The 19,646-nt window shown below is 35.5% G+C and overlaps 1 protein-coding gene across 4 annotated transcripts in view; it reads right to left on the minus strand.

Moving 5' to 3' along the window:
• LOC148178344 (uncharacterized) overlaps nucleotides 1-19,646 on the minus strand; it is a 165,968-nt gene that overhangs the window by 66,065 nt on the left and 80,257 nt on the right. For all 4 annotated transcript variants that reach the window (XM_088030838.1, XM_088030839.1, XM_088030840.1 and 1 more), the window contains 2 exons: nucleotides 11,741-11,898; nucleotides 306-413 (listed from right to left, as the gene is read on the minus strand). In XM_088030838.1, the coding sequence (XP_087886964.1) occupies nucleotides 306-413; nucleotides 11,741-11,898 (266 nt within the window). The remainder of the gene's footprint in view (nucleotides 1-305; nucleotides 414-11,740; nucleotides 11,899-19,646) is intronic.

The following is a 19,646-nucleotide window of genomic DNA, read 5'->3' on the forward strand; positions in this document are numbered from 1 at the left end:
TGGAATGATATAAATTATAAATGACTGCATCAGATGTGACCTTTCTATAAATGGGATTAAATTAACGATGCAATGCGGACTTAAAACGTTAATGCTGTCCTAAAATATCAACGGTTATTAGGAGATTTAATTTAAAGCAAATGCAGGTGATTTAACTGTATGGTTAAAGTTAAATTAATTTGCTTTTAACGAGAACATAAAATAGAATACGACAAAACCCACTTTTCTCAAGTTTCTTTTGTTGATACATTTTGAGCGATGCATAATAAAACAAAGCGTGGTATAACAAGCGTCAAATCACTCACCTAAGATTTGGCTGAGAACAGTTCTGCCATCCTCTCCCAAACAGGCACTTCTAGCATCAAAAGGATTCGTAAACTGCACGAAAGCGTATCCTTTGTGCATCGATATTCCTGTAAAACACAGAAATTCTATAATGAGACAAAAGCCACTTTTCACTCGAGTCTGCTTTAATATTTACGACATTTTTTTCGAGCAATACAACGAAATTTTACGCCTCGTAAATCAATTCGAATGCGATTGAGTATGTAAAGGATCTGGTCGTAAATTTTGCACGGATAGCGCCAGACTTTATAAAATGATAACCTGATTTCAACGCCTGCTTTGACTCGTACACGATTTCCAACCCTCCCGGTCTTTTAATATTTTACATCTCAATTCCGATGAATGTTGATACAGTTGACGCTATTTAATATTACTGACTTGAAGTACGCTTCATCGAGTCATATTTGATATTAGAGATCTTTGTCAAGCAAGTGGCTTCGATTAGTGTTATGATAGGATTAAAGCTTAGACTAGTGTTAGCATAGGGTTACAATTTAACGGCGTGGTTAAGATATTATTGCACTTCAAAGCCTTTTAAGTATTCTATTTTAAAAGCTATTAGTTTGTTCGCAGCATAAGCTAAAAGTGGTGTCAAAAACTGTACCACATAGAAGTATTTTATTTTATAAATAATGCTGCATAACGAGCTATTTTTGACAATAAAAAGATCTTTCAGAATTTACAATTTGGTATAAAATAATGGTGCACCTACCCACACAAACTAAATTTAACCCTTATGAGATTTTCATGTGGATAACCAGAGCGACGTCATAAAAATCAATTATTAATAGAATACCGCAATAAATTATTGTAGGTAATAAATTTCATGTTCTTTCAGTTGATCGGATCGAACACTTTGTTATGCATAAAATAGGTACCTAAGTGCATATATCGGACAAAATGACCAGTTGATATAGTGCTCACTCACTGAACGATCAGTTTTGCAATTCTTGTAACATAAATCGCGAAGTGAGAATTATAAGGTTCTAGTGATTTTTTGTGAAAATTTAAATTGTCTGTTTTGCGATTTTTTTAAACATTTTCTATCATGTATAAAAAAGAAGTGAGTTAATATTTTAACAAGCCGAAATGATTTTAATAGATCTTGCCATTTTTTAATAAATGCTTAATAAATTAAAGAAAATATCACTGATAACGTGAACACTGATCAATTTAATGCAAATGTTAGTATAACGTATAACGTATAATAAGTTTATTAACTATGTTAAATTATTAAATACAGATTGTCCCAGAACTCACGATCAAGACAAAACAAAGACATCCATTATAAAACAAATTTTTTAAAGTAAAAAAGTTAAAATAAAAATACGGTTGCCAATCCCGATAGCTAAACAGAAGATGTCATCATTTATTTGTCTAACCTAGCAAATTAAAATTGCCCTATATATGACCGCCATTTTACCTATACAAAAGCTTTCGGAATTGGCTATTAATTTTTTGTCCTAACTCGAATACTTTTAGACAATTTTTGTTTTAAAATTTGTCATCTTTATGTATTACTGTTGGCTGGCACCTTTTCTTGCTCTTGGGGTCATGAATTCTGAGACACCTCTATGATACCTACCACGAGTTGTCCAAGTTGTGTCGACTATTTTTCAAACTGTCACGATCGCCACTAATTGAGTTTGACATGAATCCACAAGTGCGAAATCCGAATGAAATTTGCAAGCAAAATTGACATGCCTTCAGTTTGAAATATAGTCAACTAAACTTGGACTACGAGTGGTATTCGAAGGACCATTCAATGAATCAAACATACAGAGAATAGAAAAATTGACCCTTGCACCACATGTGTAAATTATTACTATTCTATTCTTTTTGATTAGTTAAAAAATGACAATTCTTGCTTTTCAATTGGTTGGTTTCCGAAAATGACAGATAAAGTGAATACATAGTTTTGGGCGTCTTGGATATTTTTAGAGCCTTTAGACTTTTATATTGTTAGTCTTTTTCTTTCAGATTTTTCTAAACAGTGGAGAATTGTTAATAATTTTTTTGAATTCTGTAAATTTTCTGTAAACGTAGATTGTCCTTGGATTTTATATTGATTTTCTTTAGCTTGTGCTTTGAATTCCTCGTATATCCTATTTAGTCCCTTTAGAGTTTTTTTAACCTCTTACATTCTTTTTAAATGCTTCTTGGATTTTCTTAGATCTCTAAATAGTGTTTTTCTCAGATTCTGTTTAAAAGCCTTATACTCTATATTTTCTTTAGGTTTTGTAAGTTTTTTTCGTGTTTCCTATAAAAATTCTTTCTATAACTTCTAGTCTATCTTTGAATTTTCTTTACATTTTCCTTAAATTCTTTTTATATTCTCCTCAGATTCTCTAAATAATTTGCTAGATCTGTTAAAATTTTATAGGTTTTCTTTGTTTTTTCTACATTTCCTTTTGATTTTTCTAAATTTCTTTAAATTATTATTTTCAGGTTCTCTAGATTCTCACTAGATTTTTCTTAGATTGTCTCGAAATATTTTTTGAATTATTGTTAAGAGTCTTTAAACTTCCTTTGTTTCTGTTTAGTCTTTAACTTTTCTACAACTGTTAATATTATCTTCATATTCTTCAGATTTGTTTTAAGCTTTTCTTAGTTTCCATATCCTTTTAAATGTTGCTTAAAATCTCCTGGTTTTTGTTAAACTATTTTTCAGTATTTTGTAAATTTTCCTTATACATATAGATTCTCTATTATAATTTCTTGGTCATTAAGGTACGTTTACACGTGCAATTTATTACGTGTAAACGCTGGCATAAAACTAAGTTTGGTTTTCGCAAAATCTATTTCAACACAAAATCGGTATTTTGAGACATTTTTATTCGATCTTAGGTACCTAAGTTAAAGTTCAGGTACATATAGTATTCAAGTTACAAGCATTTTAGGTTAACCTATTACAGAAAAATTATCTGAAAGCTCTGCAAAGTAATGTTTCGTTGCCATGTTACCTGCACAAAGGTTCACTTGCGGTAATATTTTGCTCCATTGTAAAAAGTTTCCATTTGCTCCTTTTTTTTATTTCTTTTTAATTTCCCACAATATTGTAAATTAACAACCAGTTTACACAAATAGAATGAGTGTGTAAACGGAGCATTATAGATTCTATTTACATATTCCTTAGAATCCCTTAAAAAGTGGTACATTACTTATAAGATTTTTGCAAAATTTTGGACTGCTGCGACCGGCTACTTCAAAATTTATAAATCTACCGTACCTGTGTTCATTTAGTTTAGTTTTGAAAGCTATTTTGGCTTCAACTTTATATCGTACAATAGTTCCCATTTTCCATGCATGTAACTAATCCCCTGTCAGTTCGTTCTTCTAAAATGTAGAGCACATTTCCCCCAGCTTTAGCGCACTACATGTAAATTTTAAAATGTCAGTAGGTGTAAGATAACATAGAACCCGTCTATTCCACCAGATGCTGATCGTCATGTCATAACACTGTGCCATCTCTTATTGTCGCATTTCTCCGACCAAATTGCATTAGCCAGTAAATACCGCACGTTGATTACCTTTTTTATTGTGTTCATTCGTTGCGATCTATGATACATCGCCGTTATATCCTTGAAAAACGAATCAAAGAGCAATAAAGCTCGGTAGTGTGTTTTTTACAGTGGATGGTAACGCGATTTCTGTTAGCGAACCAATGAAGTGTCTTATCATCGTTGTTCAGTGTTCGCAAAAGGCCGAGTAATTTCATATCACTAACCCAATTCCCTTGATTAGATTCTGGATGGGTGGCCAATAAATTGACTGGAGACTTCATCCATTTCTCATCGCTAACTTCATTGCCGTCTCGGGGACTTCGAATAGGATTTCATACTAAAGTGGCTGGTCTTTATTTCAAGATTCATTCCGCTTCGATTTCGACGATTTTATTAACTTATTGTTCTGTGAGTCGATTAAACTTTTCGACAAAATACACTCGAGTTTGAGGAGAAAATGTTTCGCTGTCTTAAAAAATTTTAAACGACGACATAAATTAGTCTCTCCGTCTAGAACTAAGCCCGTTAATCGTTTCAGAGCTCACACGTTAACATAATTTTTCTTGAGCGTTCCGCCACTTTAAAACGACTGGTTATTTATTGAAGAATCCACTCTTTTAAAGCAGAATAAATGGTCGGCTGCACCCAAAAGAGATATGTCGTTTGTGCCAACACAACTGTTTGCCTTTGCAAATTATCCCGAGCATCCGTCACAAGATTAACAAGATCAAACGAACTTACCAAGTGAAGTTCGATCTTGATTATGCTATCATCTTGCACAACGACATCATTAGAATATAGGTAGTACCCCCATTCTCTCCATAACACGCACGATATTTAAAGTAAGCAAATTCAAAACTCCCGCCACCCACCCTGTTGGTAGGCCTGCTTACTGGCGGTTCTGTCATTATTTTAAAGTCTTCGATGTCGCAACTTGGGAAGATCAGGGTTGCATCTTTTTGAAGATGCAAAGGGTGGGAGTGATGTCGTTGTGCAAGATGATAGCATAATCAAGATCGAACTTCACTTGGTAAGTTCGTTTGATCTTGTTAATTATGCCACTCATCTTGCACTTCGACATCATTAGAATATAGGTAGATGTTTAAAGTACGTTGCGACTCGACTTTTATTTATTCCATTCTCAATTTAAAACTGGAATAAATATCGGTAAACGTAAAAGAAGAAAATAAACTATGTCAGTGTCTCCAATGACAAGGCTAACCTAATATAAACGTATATTAGGGATAATTTAAAACAACCTTAGCAAAAGGACCACATCTATTTTACATAATAGAACGGTTATAATGCCGCACACAACGGATTTTTGGACCATCCTAAGAATAGTCCTTTCCTAAAGGCTCTAGCGGCATTTGCCGAGAAAATAGAGGCGTCAACACCTGCTGTTTCCAAAACATCCTTTATGGCTCGACTAATTGTAGCGAAAGAGGCATTCTTTTGGAAAGTTGGAAAAAGACGAAAACAAAACGTCTTATCTTCTCCGTTTGGTGAAGTGCAAGCTTCAATGTTAAAAAACAGAGAGATATGTCTGCGTTTAATGAAATTGTGCGAAGGTGTGCTAAGGCAACACTGAGGTCCAAACTTTATCCTACTTGGGACTTGATGACCTCAAGTGATAGATATGCTTAAAAAAAAGTTTAATCCTGTGATCCTCACCTAATTTAGGTGTAAAAAGAAAGGCCAAAGCCGAATTGAAACTGTTAAGACTCCCGTACGAAAATCCGTCTTAAATTCGTATGTCAGAAAGGACAAAACATTGTCTACTGATTTCACTATAACGTTTAACGCAAAAGTGGCTCCGTGACTACATTTCTTCCACGTCACGCCATTGTTTGTATGTTGAACTGGAAATTGAAGCTACCATTTTGTTAATGCAAGTATCCCTCTGGACTCCTAAACAGCCATGGCCTTATTTAAAGAGCTTGCATAGAAGCAAAGATCCATAGTTCTGCTGCTCACAAAATTGTGAATCCTTCTGGATAATTTAGAAAGTAATGGAAATTGAATACCACCCATCCTATTTATATTAACAGCGGCGGTGGCGTTGTCAAGCCTTAATAAATTTTTGCATGACGTGATTCGGAAGCTAACCACCTTAGACCAAAAGGTGCTAGGAATTCAAGATAATGGAAGTGACACTTCTTTTTCTTCATCCAATGTCTAAACGCCCATTGATTTCCATTTACAACTCACCAGCCGGTCCACGAGGCATCAGAGTAAGTCTCAGTTGAAAAGTCAAACGACTTTATTTGACAGTCTGATAGAGAAACTTTAAGCTGCCACTTAAGATAATCTTCTGTTAAAGAGGGAGATAAACAACATGCGAGCGTCATATTTATCTCAAAATTGTTGAAGGGCTAAACCTTCGCTCTTTCCATGTACCTTGTATTAAGCCAGCCATACTGTACAGCTGTACAGACGGGTGTAAAATCTAGTATATTCTCTAATTGTGCAAGAAAGTTTCTTTGAAAACTCTAGCTCTAACTTTGATCCTCTTTTCCGGTTGCAACTCTACAGTCATTCGTTCCGAATTCAAAAGAATTCCTAAAATTTTCACGACCTTGCAAGATGGACTTGATTTTTTAATATTAATTAGAAATCTGAAAGATTCTAGCAGTCTTGGAGATACCAGAGCAAGATTCATCGTGTCATTAAAGAGCAATAAGTCATCTTATTATAAAACTGACAAAGAACAACAAGTTTTTAACTTGTTGAACAGCTAAGAAGCCAACGCTAACCTAAAGGGTAAAGGCGAATATTCATAGTTTTCCATTTAAACAAAAGCGAAGAAATCGCCTATCAGTGTGAATAATCAAACAAAGAAATATGCAACCATTAGATCAATTGAAGCTAAGAAGCAACTTAGGGCAAAGACCTAATGCTTAAGTGTTTTAAATTTAAAATTCGTCGCTGAGAACCATTAGGCTTACAGACTGTAAAACAGTAGTAACGAATTGTACTTCAACTGGTTTGGTTTACTTGGTTATAAATTTATAACACCCTTCTTTAGTAACATTAACTGCGACCTAAGTCGCTTGATTTTCTGAGACAGACATCAATCTTTCAGCAGAAGATGACCTTGGTGTGGAAGATTAACAAAAAAAAAGGATTTTAAAACCCCAAATCAACGACAAATTTGTCTAGTTGCTGGTGATGGACTGTCAAGCATCAATAAAAGACTGCAATCGTTCGGCAAATCTTACAGTGGAGGCCGCCACTGCTAATCTCAAACTTCCGTGACTGGTCTTCTGTGGTTCGGATCGTTTAAGTTGTGTTTTCTTGGGTAAAAATTCTTCGTCCATTTCTGATTGGTGCGCCCAAACGGGATGACCAGTGCTGGTATGAACCTCGGCAGTTTTAAGGACGCCTTGACAAAGTCAGATCCCTTGGAGAGGCCGTCTTTCCAAGTGTTTTTGTTTCCTAAAAGTCGTTCTTCAAGATTATTGCCAAAAAAGGGAACGAGATTCGACTTTTTAACGTTTGAGAATTAATTCTAGACGGAAAGCAGATTTGAGTGTGATATACATTTGCCAAAAGGCAAGCTGCATCCGATAATCATCCTATAATCTGCACATCATTGTCGCCCCCTCCCCTCCTTTTGCAAAAGGTGGTATAAAACCGTTTGATATTGAAGAGGGCCGCCTCATCTGAACTTGAAGTCCAGCTTAACGAGTGTCGCGATAGATTACCCATTCAGGGACAGAGACGACTGATTCTGGATTGAATTTTTGTGCGTTGAACAAAGGACAATTACCATCCAATGGGTATTTGGGACCAAAGTGGAGCGAGATACAGAAGGCAAACCTTGTGTTAGAATAGAGGCCCAACGCGCCGACAAATTTGCATGAACAGGATCACCTATCGTTGACGCCCCAACTGGAATCTGCACAAGAAGTGACAACACTTCTTGCTCTAAACAGGCGCATCCTCGGGCTCACCTCATCCGTTAGGATAGTCTCAGTAACGTACCGCAACCAGCAGGACAACCTGCAAGTTGTAACGCAATTCTCTACAAGAAAGCAACTCTGAAGAAGATAATCTCAGTAACGTAAAACGTACTCCGCAATCAGCAGGGAAATCAGCAATTTTGCAGCGCATTTCTCCATAAGAAGAAAGGTCACCTCAGACAACGCTGCTAGGTCATACAAAAAACGTACACTGCAACCAATAAGAACACCTGCAAGTTGCAACGTAATTCTCCATCAGAAGAAAGCGCAATTGCGTTCATTCAAGGCCAAGGAAGTCCGAATATTCCTGAAAATGCTGCAACTCCTCTTTTTCTAGGCGATGAAATTTCTGATCGAGTTCGCTGTTCTCTCTCGTTCCTGTGAACGGACTGCAACTCGAACTGTGGCCACGATGTCTACTGGAAAGGTATACGCAAAAGTACCCCGCAACCAACCGGATAACCTGCAGTTGCAACGCAATTCTCCATAAGAAGAAAGCGCAATTGTGTTCTTTCTCAGTTTCTAGGCGATGAGATTTCTGATCGAGTTCGCTGTTCTCTCTGGCCCCTAGGGACGGACTGCAACTCGAACTGTGGCCACGATGTCTACTGGAAAAGTATACGCTAAAGTACACCTCAAACAACAAGATATTCTGCAGTTGTAATGCAATTCTCCATAAGAAGAAAGCGCAATTGTGTTCTTTCTCAGTTTCTAGGCGATGAAATTTCTGATCGAGTTTGCTGTTTTCTCTGGCCCTTGGGGACGGACTGCAACTCGAACTGCGGCCACGATGTCTACTGGAAAGGTATACGCTAAAGTACACCGCAACCAACAGGATAAACTGCAAGTTGCAACGCAAATCTCCATAAGAAGAAAGCGCAATTGTGTTCTTTCTCAGTTTCTAGGCGATGAGATTTCTGATCGAGTTCGCTGTTTTCTCTGGCCCTTGGGGACGGACTGCAACTCGAACTGTGGCCACGATGTCTACTGGAAAGGTATACGCTAAAGTACACCGCAATCAACAGGATAAACTGCAGTTGCAATTGTTCTTTCTGGGACGAGCCTGGAGTCAAGAAAGTCCGAAGAGTGTCGTCAAATTCCTGAAGACGCCGCGGTGACGCCGCAACATAACCTCATTTTCTAGGTGATGAAATTTCTGACCAAGTTCGCTGTGCTCTCTCGCTCCTGGGGACGGACTGCAACTCGAACTGTGGTCACGATGTCTTCTTTTACGATATTTTCCCATTGCCTAACGTTTGTTGGCTAATTTCTTCAAAACTCGGGAAAAAAACGTGAACGTGTTATGGCACGAAAATGAAGAATGACAGAACCGCCAGTAAGCAGGCCTACCAACAGGGTGGGTGGCGGGAGTTTTGAATTTGCTTACTTTAAATATCGTGCGTGTTATGGAGAGAATGGGGGTACTACCTATATTCTAATGATGTCGAAGTGCAAGATGAGTGGCATAATCAAAACAAACACAACAAAAATTCCATAGCACAAGGTAAGCGCGCACGTGGTCTCAAGTTCTTCCTCCATTTAATAGACTCCGGTTTAACGAAAACTTGCATCGTTAGTCGAACTTTTAAAGTATCGCCTTCTGATAAGTTGAAAAGCAATAGGGCTAATAAGCGAGGACACGTCGCTAATGCCATTTCCGTCACTTGTAAGAATCAAAACGATCGATTTCCTGTACGGTTCGAGTACCTAAATAGTTAAAAAGGACTTTTATTGATATTAATTGTGGGAGTCGACGATGTATTATCCTTGAAGGAATAGAACGTGCGTGTTTTAGTTTGGTTTATTTTGTGTTGCGCTGGCGCTCAGAACCTTAATAAGTATTTGTTGGTTGCCCCGAGCCGTTGTCCGGCCACCCTACTTTTATTTCATAATGAATGAGCTTACTGTAGGAGCACAAAGCCTGATACTGATTACTTATTCTTGCATCGAACTCCAACGTCTCCGGAAATAATTGTTTTGTAGAATGGTAGGCGGTTTTACGTCCCCATAAATTATTAAACTGATAAACGGAAATGTGTCAATTAGAATGAAAAACGGTGAAAAATTGATTTTGTAATGAATGTCGTCAAAGTTTTTCGTTGTTTTAAATTGCAGTATTACCAAACGAAACAAAACAAAAGAACGCAAATCCTCTTATCTGGTGTTTCTTGGAGCGGTTCGGGATGAGCGTAGATGTTTCTCTAGCTTCTAATTTTTATCCCTCGTGTTTAATTTATTATTTCTTTATTAATTAGGTCAAACAACCCAAAATGAAACTGAATAAATTTTATTTAACGTGTAGCAGTATATTCTCTCAGAGAATTGATTTTCCCGGTCGCCAGGCCTCTCCACAAATCAAGAAATTACAAGATTTCTACCCCCGATAACTTAAGGAGGAGCCACTAAAACGATAATTAATTCTAGGTTTGTTTTCACCATTGATTTATTCCAACTCTTGTTTTTATTTCTCTCTTGATTGATCACTTCCTTTGGTGCGTAATTTATAGAAACGCAACCTATGACAAATAACTAACCTATTCTTGTTGCCCACCTCTTCACGAAGAACCACATTTAATCAGAGACGTACGCAGTTAATCTATAAGTTTAAATCGGGCTTTATGTATAATGCGACAACAGAATATTAAACTATTCCCTAACGTTTACACGCAGATTTTTTGCACGACTATATATCACCAGTCTCAGTTCTCCCCCTGTGTTAGGTGTTGGCGGCAACGCCCCCGGGGTGAAAAGGGTAAGTCTCCCCCCAAAACTGTGTTGTACCAGGAAACCTGCAATGCTGCGGCACGATTTTAATACTTTATACCTGCCAACTCATGAATATATGATTGTTTATAATGTCATATGTGCCTGTGAGACACCCTCAGACTGTAATATCGTGTCGGTATTTAGTGGCAACGAGGTAGAATTTTTTTAGGTATCAAAAGTATCAGAACATTAAAAAACGGTTAATTCATAGGAGGAATATGAAACTATAATTTGTAGTCCAAAATTTCCCCCAACTACTCAACAACTCCGATCTACTTTGTCTTGTTAATTATTTCAGGTACCTCAGCGCCACAGTAACTGATATATGGTCTTCCAACTACAATGTATTAAATTTTACGACACGTTAAACTTATTCCCTTTAATTAGGTAGAAGTTTACTCTGTTGGTATTGATTATGAGCCACTATTTCAAAAATTTTATTCCGTAAATAAAATAACTTTAATCTGTGTATGAATTCCAAACATGTCAATTTCAAACATTTGTGATGTCTAAAACAGTTGCGACATTGGAAAAGAGTGCGACAGGGCATGAATGGATAATTTTAAAACTGTCTATTTAAATAAACTAGTGGATGATGCGGCAATATTTCCAGTGAAACTTTTATAATTGGAATTTCATCACGAAATTGTTGGTTCAACTGCAGTTCCTGAGCTCCACGAACTTTGACACAACTGTTAAAACAAATCGTTGAAATTATTTTAGTTGGACAATCAAAGTATAAACTATATGATAAAGACGGTTAGTTGGTACAATTATGAGTTCATCATTTTGGATGGACTTTGATGGAGGTCAGGCGAGTATTAATTATGACTTTCAACAATGTCTTTCCTGTAATTATTTTCAACGAGATGAATAATTTAGTTTTACGTCTTGTCAAGTTATTAGTTTAATTTAACTCATCATCCGTTATCTTTATGTTGTTTTAAAAATTTCCAACACTTCATAAACAGCAGCAAATGACTTATTATACAATTAAAATGCTTTCATTGACGTTCCACCATTTAACTCTTCTCTAAAATTCGTAATTTAAATAAAATTTTATCGACCTAGAACGGCGCTCAAGCAATAAAGCAAGCCAAAGAGATGACAGCAATATAAAACTGCAACGACAAAAAATATATTAATTTTAAAAGTGCTCACCAGCTAGTCGTCCATAACGCTGAAACATCCTTTCCACATCCGTTTTAGAGCACTGGAATGTGTTCAGATTTCCGACGAAAACTCTCGAGTTTACCGCCTGAGGGTCTTGAGAGTTCGTCTGGTTTCCCACCTTGCTCATCTTCATTTTGGAGGATTGTCTGCAGCAGAAAAAATACGCTAATTAAGCCGAGATTACACACAAAGAACACAAGGATTGCGCTCCGCCACTGGCAGGGAAAAATTTAAAGATTCTGTCTGTTGGTGTCTCGATTTTTTTAACCAATCTGTGGCATGTTGGGATAAATGCCTTAAGGTCTTTTCGTGACTTTGCGGATGCAAATTAGAGCGTTCGTCAAAAACATCCTTTTAATTAATCAAAGTTTAAAAGTCTCTCGTTTCAGTTGTTAAAAATATCGGTGCTATTTTTGAATTTAATTGTGATATTTGCACTCTTTGTTCTGCGAATTGAAATCGATGATACAACAATGTAAATAGTGGAGCATTCCAATAATAAAACAATTTTTTTGCTCTTTGCCATTAAAAATTAATTAACACGGAACAGATGTATATGAGACTGACCTTCTGACGTTAGTAAACCCCATTTTCCCTAAAAATGTGCAATGTGGTCATTTTTTCCCAACGACCGGTTCATTTTGCTTTTTCCCATTGACTACCGACATGTTGCTGAAGAATTTTCCCCCGTTTGCCTTACAACCTCGCCGCGTAAAAAGTCAATCCGCACCTTTTATAAGGTAATAAAAGTTGGAAAACTCAGCAAATTCAAATTTTATTAGGTGATATATAAAGAAGTTATGCGCCTTTACGACCTCGCGGCACTGATATTCATTCGCGATATATTCTTTAGCGAAGCGGCCATCGAAGATTCATGATGACTATAATATGCAGTTTTAGATAAAGTGGATGTGCAAATTACAGCCGATTCTCAATTTAGATTCGGTCGAATGGACCGATAGTGACAAAAATTAAAACCGTCCTCGTTTTTCCTATTTTACAAACGCTCTTTTTCCTATTAGTGGACAGAATCGATCGCTCGTTTTCGCTTTGTTTCAAGCGTCGGGGCGTAAATTAAAAATTGGTGACAGAGTTGATGCGGGGATTATACGAACTGTTCCCATAGATGTAAGTCAGACACCGTGAAAATTGGACTATAAATAATAGCTGCGTTTGACAAATGTTTCGGTGGCACCACCGAAACTATCGCAAATATCTACGGCCAATTGTGCCATCATAGTCAGGAGATGCAGTAATTCACGTTAATTTATGGCGCGATCTTGCTACAATGCCGAAATCCATCAGGTAGTTTCAACGTTGTGCATCGAACTGTCTAATCTAAATCCTCTTTGATCAAGTACGCATTGTGCAGGATCCTGCAAATGAGGTAATTTTTTCAGTGGGTGGGGGCGGAGTTCGGTTGAGGTGGGAGGTGCCCTAGTTACTGCTATTAATTAAACCTGAGGAAATGAAGTCAAGCGCTTAAGATGCTCAGGTTACGCAACTGTCAGCGAGTGATTTCCGCACGAAAATTTAGCTCAAAATTATGTTAACTTTAGTAACATGACTGATTTTTCAAACGGATGTGTGATATTGATATTTCATTAGTTGAACGTAATATCAGTGATACGGTGTGCATAACACTTGTCTTTATTTTGCTTTGCACTATTTACAATGTTATTGTGGCCGAAATAAAACTGTCATTTATGAGAGTCATTATGTCATTAAGCTCTTTATCAAGATTTTGCAGAATGTTGTGTGGTGTTTTGTCGCCGAACATACCTAATTATTGCGTTTTTTTCGATTCGAAGTTCAATCAGTATTTTTATAACTCCATTACAAAGTAGGCTAAACCATCAGTGTTAGCAATATTTAAATATCGAATTCGTATAGTTACGCTAGGTTCGAATATTTAAATATTTATAAGTGACTCTACGTATTAAAATATTAACTGCACTATTCACATTAAAGTGCATTTTGACTAACAATACGTTCAAATTCTAAAGGCTGGTTAACACGGAAAAGCTATTTGAGTCCTGCAAGGACGTTAATTTTTAACGAAGTTGAATCGAAGAATTAGGTCGCAACTTTTGGTGATTAAACAAAAACTAAATTAAAATTTAATAACGAAATAAGCTTCAAAAACTAATCTCTTATTTTAGAAGCCCGTAGAATGGAACAGTGTTTAAAATTGGCAACACAGAAAGTTTTTTTTGAGACTAAAAAATTCATTATTAAAAGAGAAGAAAACTACTTTAATTCTTTAATTCGATTCGTCGCTAAAGAAAAGCGTTCAATCCCGAAAGGAAATTTGAGTCTATAAGCATGTTTTCTTATCAGCATCAGATAAAAGTAATCTGTTAACAAGAACCCTCAGAAATCTGCTCGGATCTGTATTTCCACAACACCAAGTTGAAATGCATAAGAACGTATCTTTCTTATAAGAGATTCTGTGGGAAATAGCACGTTTTTCTCACCCGTCTATGCTAAAATCAATACGTTGTAATTCTTGCTAACCTGACTTGTCTGTTGCTTCCGAACTTTGTTATTCTAGACGTCGACGAATGAAATTCGAACCCCTCATTCGGAATCATGAATAATCCGCATATTAGGGGGACGTTTCCGGAACATCGGAGAAAATTCCGTTAGAATAGGTTTCAATTTTGCGTTAGTTATGCAAGGCGACATGGTCTGGAAATGCACCAGACGTAACAATGGCTTTAATTTTTAACACAAAACGCCGTAATGTACGTTACGAATAAATTATTACTGTGCACGTCCGCTTATCAATGCAGAGAATGAATGTGGTGATTTTGACCCTCGGACAGAGAGGAAATTATGTTAGATGAGTACGTGAATATGAAGGGTAATTTCATTAGTTAGCGTCGGATTTAGTTGTGTTGGGTTTTTACCACAATTTTGATGATCCTAATAATAATATTTCTTCATTTTCGGCAATCAAGTTAAGACCACTTTATTAGGTGTTCACGAATGCGTGGTGTAGACTGAAAATGATTGTGCCTATATTTTTCAACAAACGTGATGACGTGTTCCTTTGTGTATTCTTCGTGATTAGAACACAGTTGTCACTACCGCCATTAATAACAGGTATGCAGTACTGCTATTATTGAAACAAAGCCGTTCAATGAAATAAAATATTCATGATTTCGCTTTCCAAGCACTTGTGAATACGCCTGCAGTCATCGTTAGAATAAATGCACACAAGTAGCAATATATCATCGCCAATACATTCAAAATGGCGTGTTTTTACAATCTGCATGTGACATTCTCTCACCATAAAATATGTCTAGTTAAAACATTCCCTGGAGATCATAAAACACTATTATGACGATGTAATTTAAAAGTACCTGTGTCATACTTTATACTGAGCGTCTACGTTAAATCCGTCGATGATGAAAATTATGCAGCGCCTTATGCAGTTTACCCGAGGGGTTTGCCCAACTTTGTCATAATAATTTCCTTTATCAATTTTGTGGTTTGAGAGCTTACCCAGACAATATCTGAAAGTAGATGGAGTATTGCATTCAACTGACAAAAATACGAAATGATTAGTTCTAACAATGTCAAGAACTCAACTCTCGGGATTCAAGCCGTCAAACTGTTGTGGTAAATTCCAGAATCAATTAACATTAGCCGTAATTAGGGAGACATTGTAATGTCAAATAGGCGGCAACTATCTATTCCGTCTGGTCTCTGCATAATTCCAATATCTCTATAAATTAAGCGAATGCAATATCCAACGTCAACGCTTAAATCATTCCAAATGTGCATCGGGCCTTAACGTAAATGTTATTAAAGGATTCATAAACAGACAAGATATCGTTCTTAGTGAAAATCCATAGTTTCAACACAAATAATCAAATGTTAAATTCACTCTCAACTCATATGTTGCAGTTATTATTCTAATCATACCAATATTTTATTTTTATTACCAGTTTCTGTCTAATAAAATCCAGTTTACATGCTTAAAATTGCTGGTAATCTCCTGTAACTTTATTTTTTTTCTAATTCGGTCCTTGAGGAATTATTGTTTTTAAACTATATATTTCAAATGCTTTAAAAACTCATTAAAGCACTGTTTTGTGAACTAGTAGGTACTCCTGTGAATTGCTTATGAAAACTGGTTAATCCAATAAATAAACGCCATTTGATGATAGGTGACAATGAGACACTCGAATGCCATTTCACCGTTCTAGGAAATTTTCCTTATTGGAAACTTCAAATTGTTTTTATAAAAAAACTTTAAATAATGTGAAATGAGTTTTAGCAAGTACAAAAAACGATCATGAAAGTTCTGCCAATGTCAAAATTTAATTGAGCTGATACCATTTTTCAAAAGCAGTCGTATCTGAGAAATTTTATTTTACTTGGAACATCTCTACACTAATTAATCACTAGAGTAACCTTAATACACGGGAATTTTTATATTAGAATTAATAAATGTTAACTTTTAGAAGGACTATAATGCCAACCCTGCTATCAAAAAATTTTCAAAGTTAATTCTTCAAAATTCCATCGTTAAATAAAAAATAACTATCAAAAGGGACAAATGCGACATAAACCGAGTGTAATTGAAATAAAGTTTATCCCGTAATTATAATTTGACAATTGTTAACAATTGATTGGCGGAAAAGGGTCACATGTCACTGTAACATGATGTTAAATATTTAATTTAAATTAAACATTTAATTTAGCTTCTGTACAGGGTCCGGCAACACTTGTGGTCACCCCGAAAATCGTTTTTAATTTTAAAGATGATGATAAAATATGCAAAAACACTATGTCTTTATCACCGCTAGATTGGCGTCGCGACTCCTAAAACTGTAATTTTTGCATTTTAACAATTTTGTAAAAATAATTGCTAATTTAAATTATCTTTAATGTACCAAAGAACATTAAGATTTTGTCAGTTTTCATATTAAATTTAATGCAAACTGTATTTAAAGTTAAAAAAAACGCGATATTGTCAAGTTTGTTTTCAAATTTAATTTTGATTAAGATGGCCATTTTTCATGTTTTAGATACAAAATACTGCTAATCAACGCCGAGAAAGTAACAGAGATACCAGAATGACTTTTGTTACAATCTGAAGCCAATAAAAAGATGACATTTTGACACAAATTTGGTGTAAACGTAATTTTAAATTGTGACGTCATAAATTTGGAAACTTGATAAAATACCATTTTTGAAACACTGCGGGTTCAAAAAAAATCTCATTTGATTGATTAGGACTTCGTAAACCGATAAAATTGGTTACAACACAGACAATAAATTTCAATTAAAATTTGCAACTGAAATTTTGGGGTAAAATCAATAGTACCTATAAATGCAGAAAGCACATAAATAATGCACTCGTCGACATTAAAAGTGATGAAAACAACAATCCCACTCATGTTTAACAACAAATATTTTGCCAGTTGTACATAATATAAAATTAAATTTAAAATTACTCCTTTTTCTGCGCTTTCTTTCTCGTTATCTCGTTATAGACAACTTTTGCCACTTAATGAGTTCGGCTCTATTGGAAATTCAATATTGAACCTGAAAGCAAGTACCTATGAATGAAATGTTTTCACAATAGTTTACAAAGAATTTGCGGTGCTGCTAAAGTGGCGGTATGAAAATCAATCGTTAATTTTCGCCGCTTCCAGTTTCAGGTTACCCCAATAACGAAACTAATTTACTTAAAACCGATTGCTCGTATAAATAGCAACAAAAGTGGTTCTCAGCTTGTCCCGTAATGTTCTTCGTTTGATTTAAATTGGTTCCGCTATTAATACTGTTTTATGAAAGCTCTTGTATGATTTTACGATAGCTTTTGTTTGCTTTATCGATCGGTCTAGTGCCATTTACGTATCAAATTACATATTTAAGCGCATTTTACCTTTTCCAAGTGCACTTTGGCCCGGCTTTAATTATAAAGGTTCGAGTTGATGGCGAGGAGCGCGTTCGCACAGAGTTAACTGATTCGATTTCCCCTCGGTAATAAACTAAATTGCTGAATTCAGATGGTGTAAGTGTTGCAATGAGTAAGATTAGAATGCATGTATGTAATTAAAGGGTGAAATCCAGCGCAAAGTCGCTTCGAATACGACGTTACGTCGCTTGAATCCTAATTGGATGTTTTTCTCTTCTTCGAATCGAGAAAAAAACAGGATAACTGCAAAAACAAATTATTCTCCAATTTGCTGCCCTCCTAAACCGACTAACTTCCCAGATCCGTCTATTTATTCACGGAATTATTCAACCCTCTCTACAAATAATAACTTGTTGCTCGAGCTCTGCCTCCTGAAGGACGTCGAGGTCATTACTCACTGTTTTTCTAAATAATGCACGAGTCCTTTGTACAGGGATTAGGAGCTTAAGTGGAACGTAGGCTAAAAGCGAACAATCAGTAGAGGACTAGTATCAAAATCGGAGTGAATCTCAAACAAAGCTGGTAAATTGAGTAGTTCGGATTTGGAAATGGCCATTTGTACCCTTCTTAAAGGACATCAGCATTCAGGCCAAGCCGGACCGCAAAGTTTTAACGGGGCTGCTGAACTCGAGTAGTAGAGTAGGGTGAGGTTAGTTGAACTAGTTGGCCAATTGCGATTTAGCAAAAACTAAGAATGAGAATAGAAAGATCACTGCGATACAATGAGATGTTTATTTTTCAGTTTTAAGACCCGCTCTATCTAATTAGGAGTATTTGTTCTCTTTTGTGATGTAGGTTTAATCCCAGGTTTATGTTTAATGAATTAACTTCGATTTACAGAAGTGAATAGATTTACCCGTACTGGACGCTACTACCACAAATGTTTCCCCAAATCTGCATCAATCATTCATACGACTACAAGACAAATAACTTAGGTTTCAAAGACAACCCAACTCCTATCCTTGAAAATAAAATTGTTCTGCCCTTTCTAAATCACATGAAATTTGAAATTTTATTTTTATCATTTAACTGTTGACATACGTTCTGTTTGGAAACTTTAGTATTTAATTCCGTTGTAGCTGAAAATTTATTTTGGCAGAAATAGTAAATCAAAACGAAATTAACAAATAATCCAACTTTTGGTTCATTACCGTTCATACTAAAGTACTATCATTATGCAAAATATGAGCCGACGAAAACCAATATTTTGAGTTACGGTGATTTAAAGTATCGTAAATGTTTAAATTAATATTAGCATTGGTATAAATAAATAAATCAGTTAGTTGTGATCAATAATTTTGTATTAATTAGGTTGAGTGCTGTTAATTTTATATTCGTAATATGTTTTATACATTTAGATTTTTATTGCTGCCAAAATACAATAAAGTTAACTATTTCCCTCATAAAATTTTAACCAATTACATCACAGAATATGGCAAAACTAACCTTGCAACGAAAAATATCAGCAAATATTTAAGAACTAGTGCAATATTTGGGTATTTGCACAAGTGCTTTGAGTGAATATTTTTAAAGTTTCATTTTAAATTAATTTGAACAATAATAGCTATAATTAATACGAATTCTGCTTGGAAACTTTAGTATTTAATTCCGTTGTAGCTGAAAATTTATTTTGGCAGAAATAGTAAATCAAAACGAAATTAACAAATAATCCAACTTTTGGTTCATTACCGTTCATACTAAAATACTATCATTATGCAAAAATATGAGCCGACGAAAACCAATATTTTGAGTTACGGTGATTTAAAGTATCGTAAATGTTTAAATTAATATTAGCATTGGTATAAATAAATGAATCAGTCAGTTGTGATCAATAATTTTGTATTAATTAGGTTGAGTGCTGTTAATTTTAGATTCGTAATATGTTTTATACATTTAGATTTTTATTGCTGCCAAAATACAATGAAGTTGACTATTTCCCTCATAAAATTTTAACCA

The sequence above is a fragment of the Gnatocerus cornutus genome, chromosome 2 (assembly GCF_029298725.1).
Source record: "Gnatocerus cornutus isolate USDA-ARS CGAHR chromosome 2, icGnaCorn1.1, whole genome shotgun sequence".
In the NCBI taxonomy this organism is placed as follows: Eukaryota; Metazoa; Arthropoda; class Insecta; order Coleoptera; family Tenebrionidae; genus Gnatocerus; species Gnatocerus cornutus.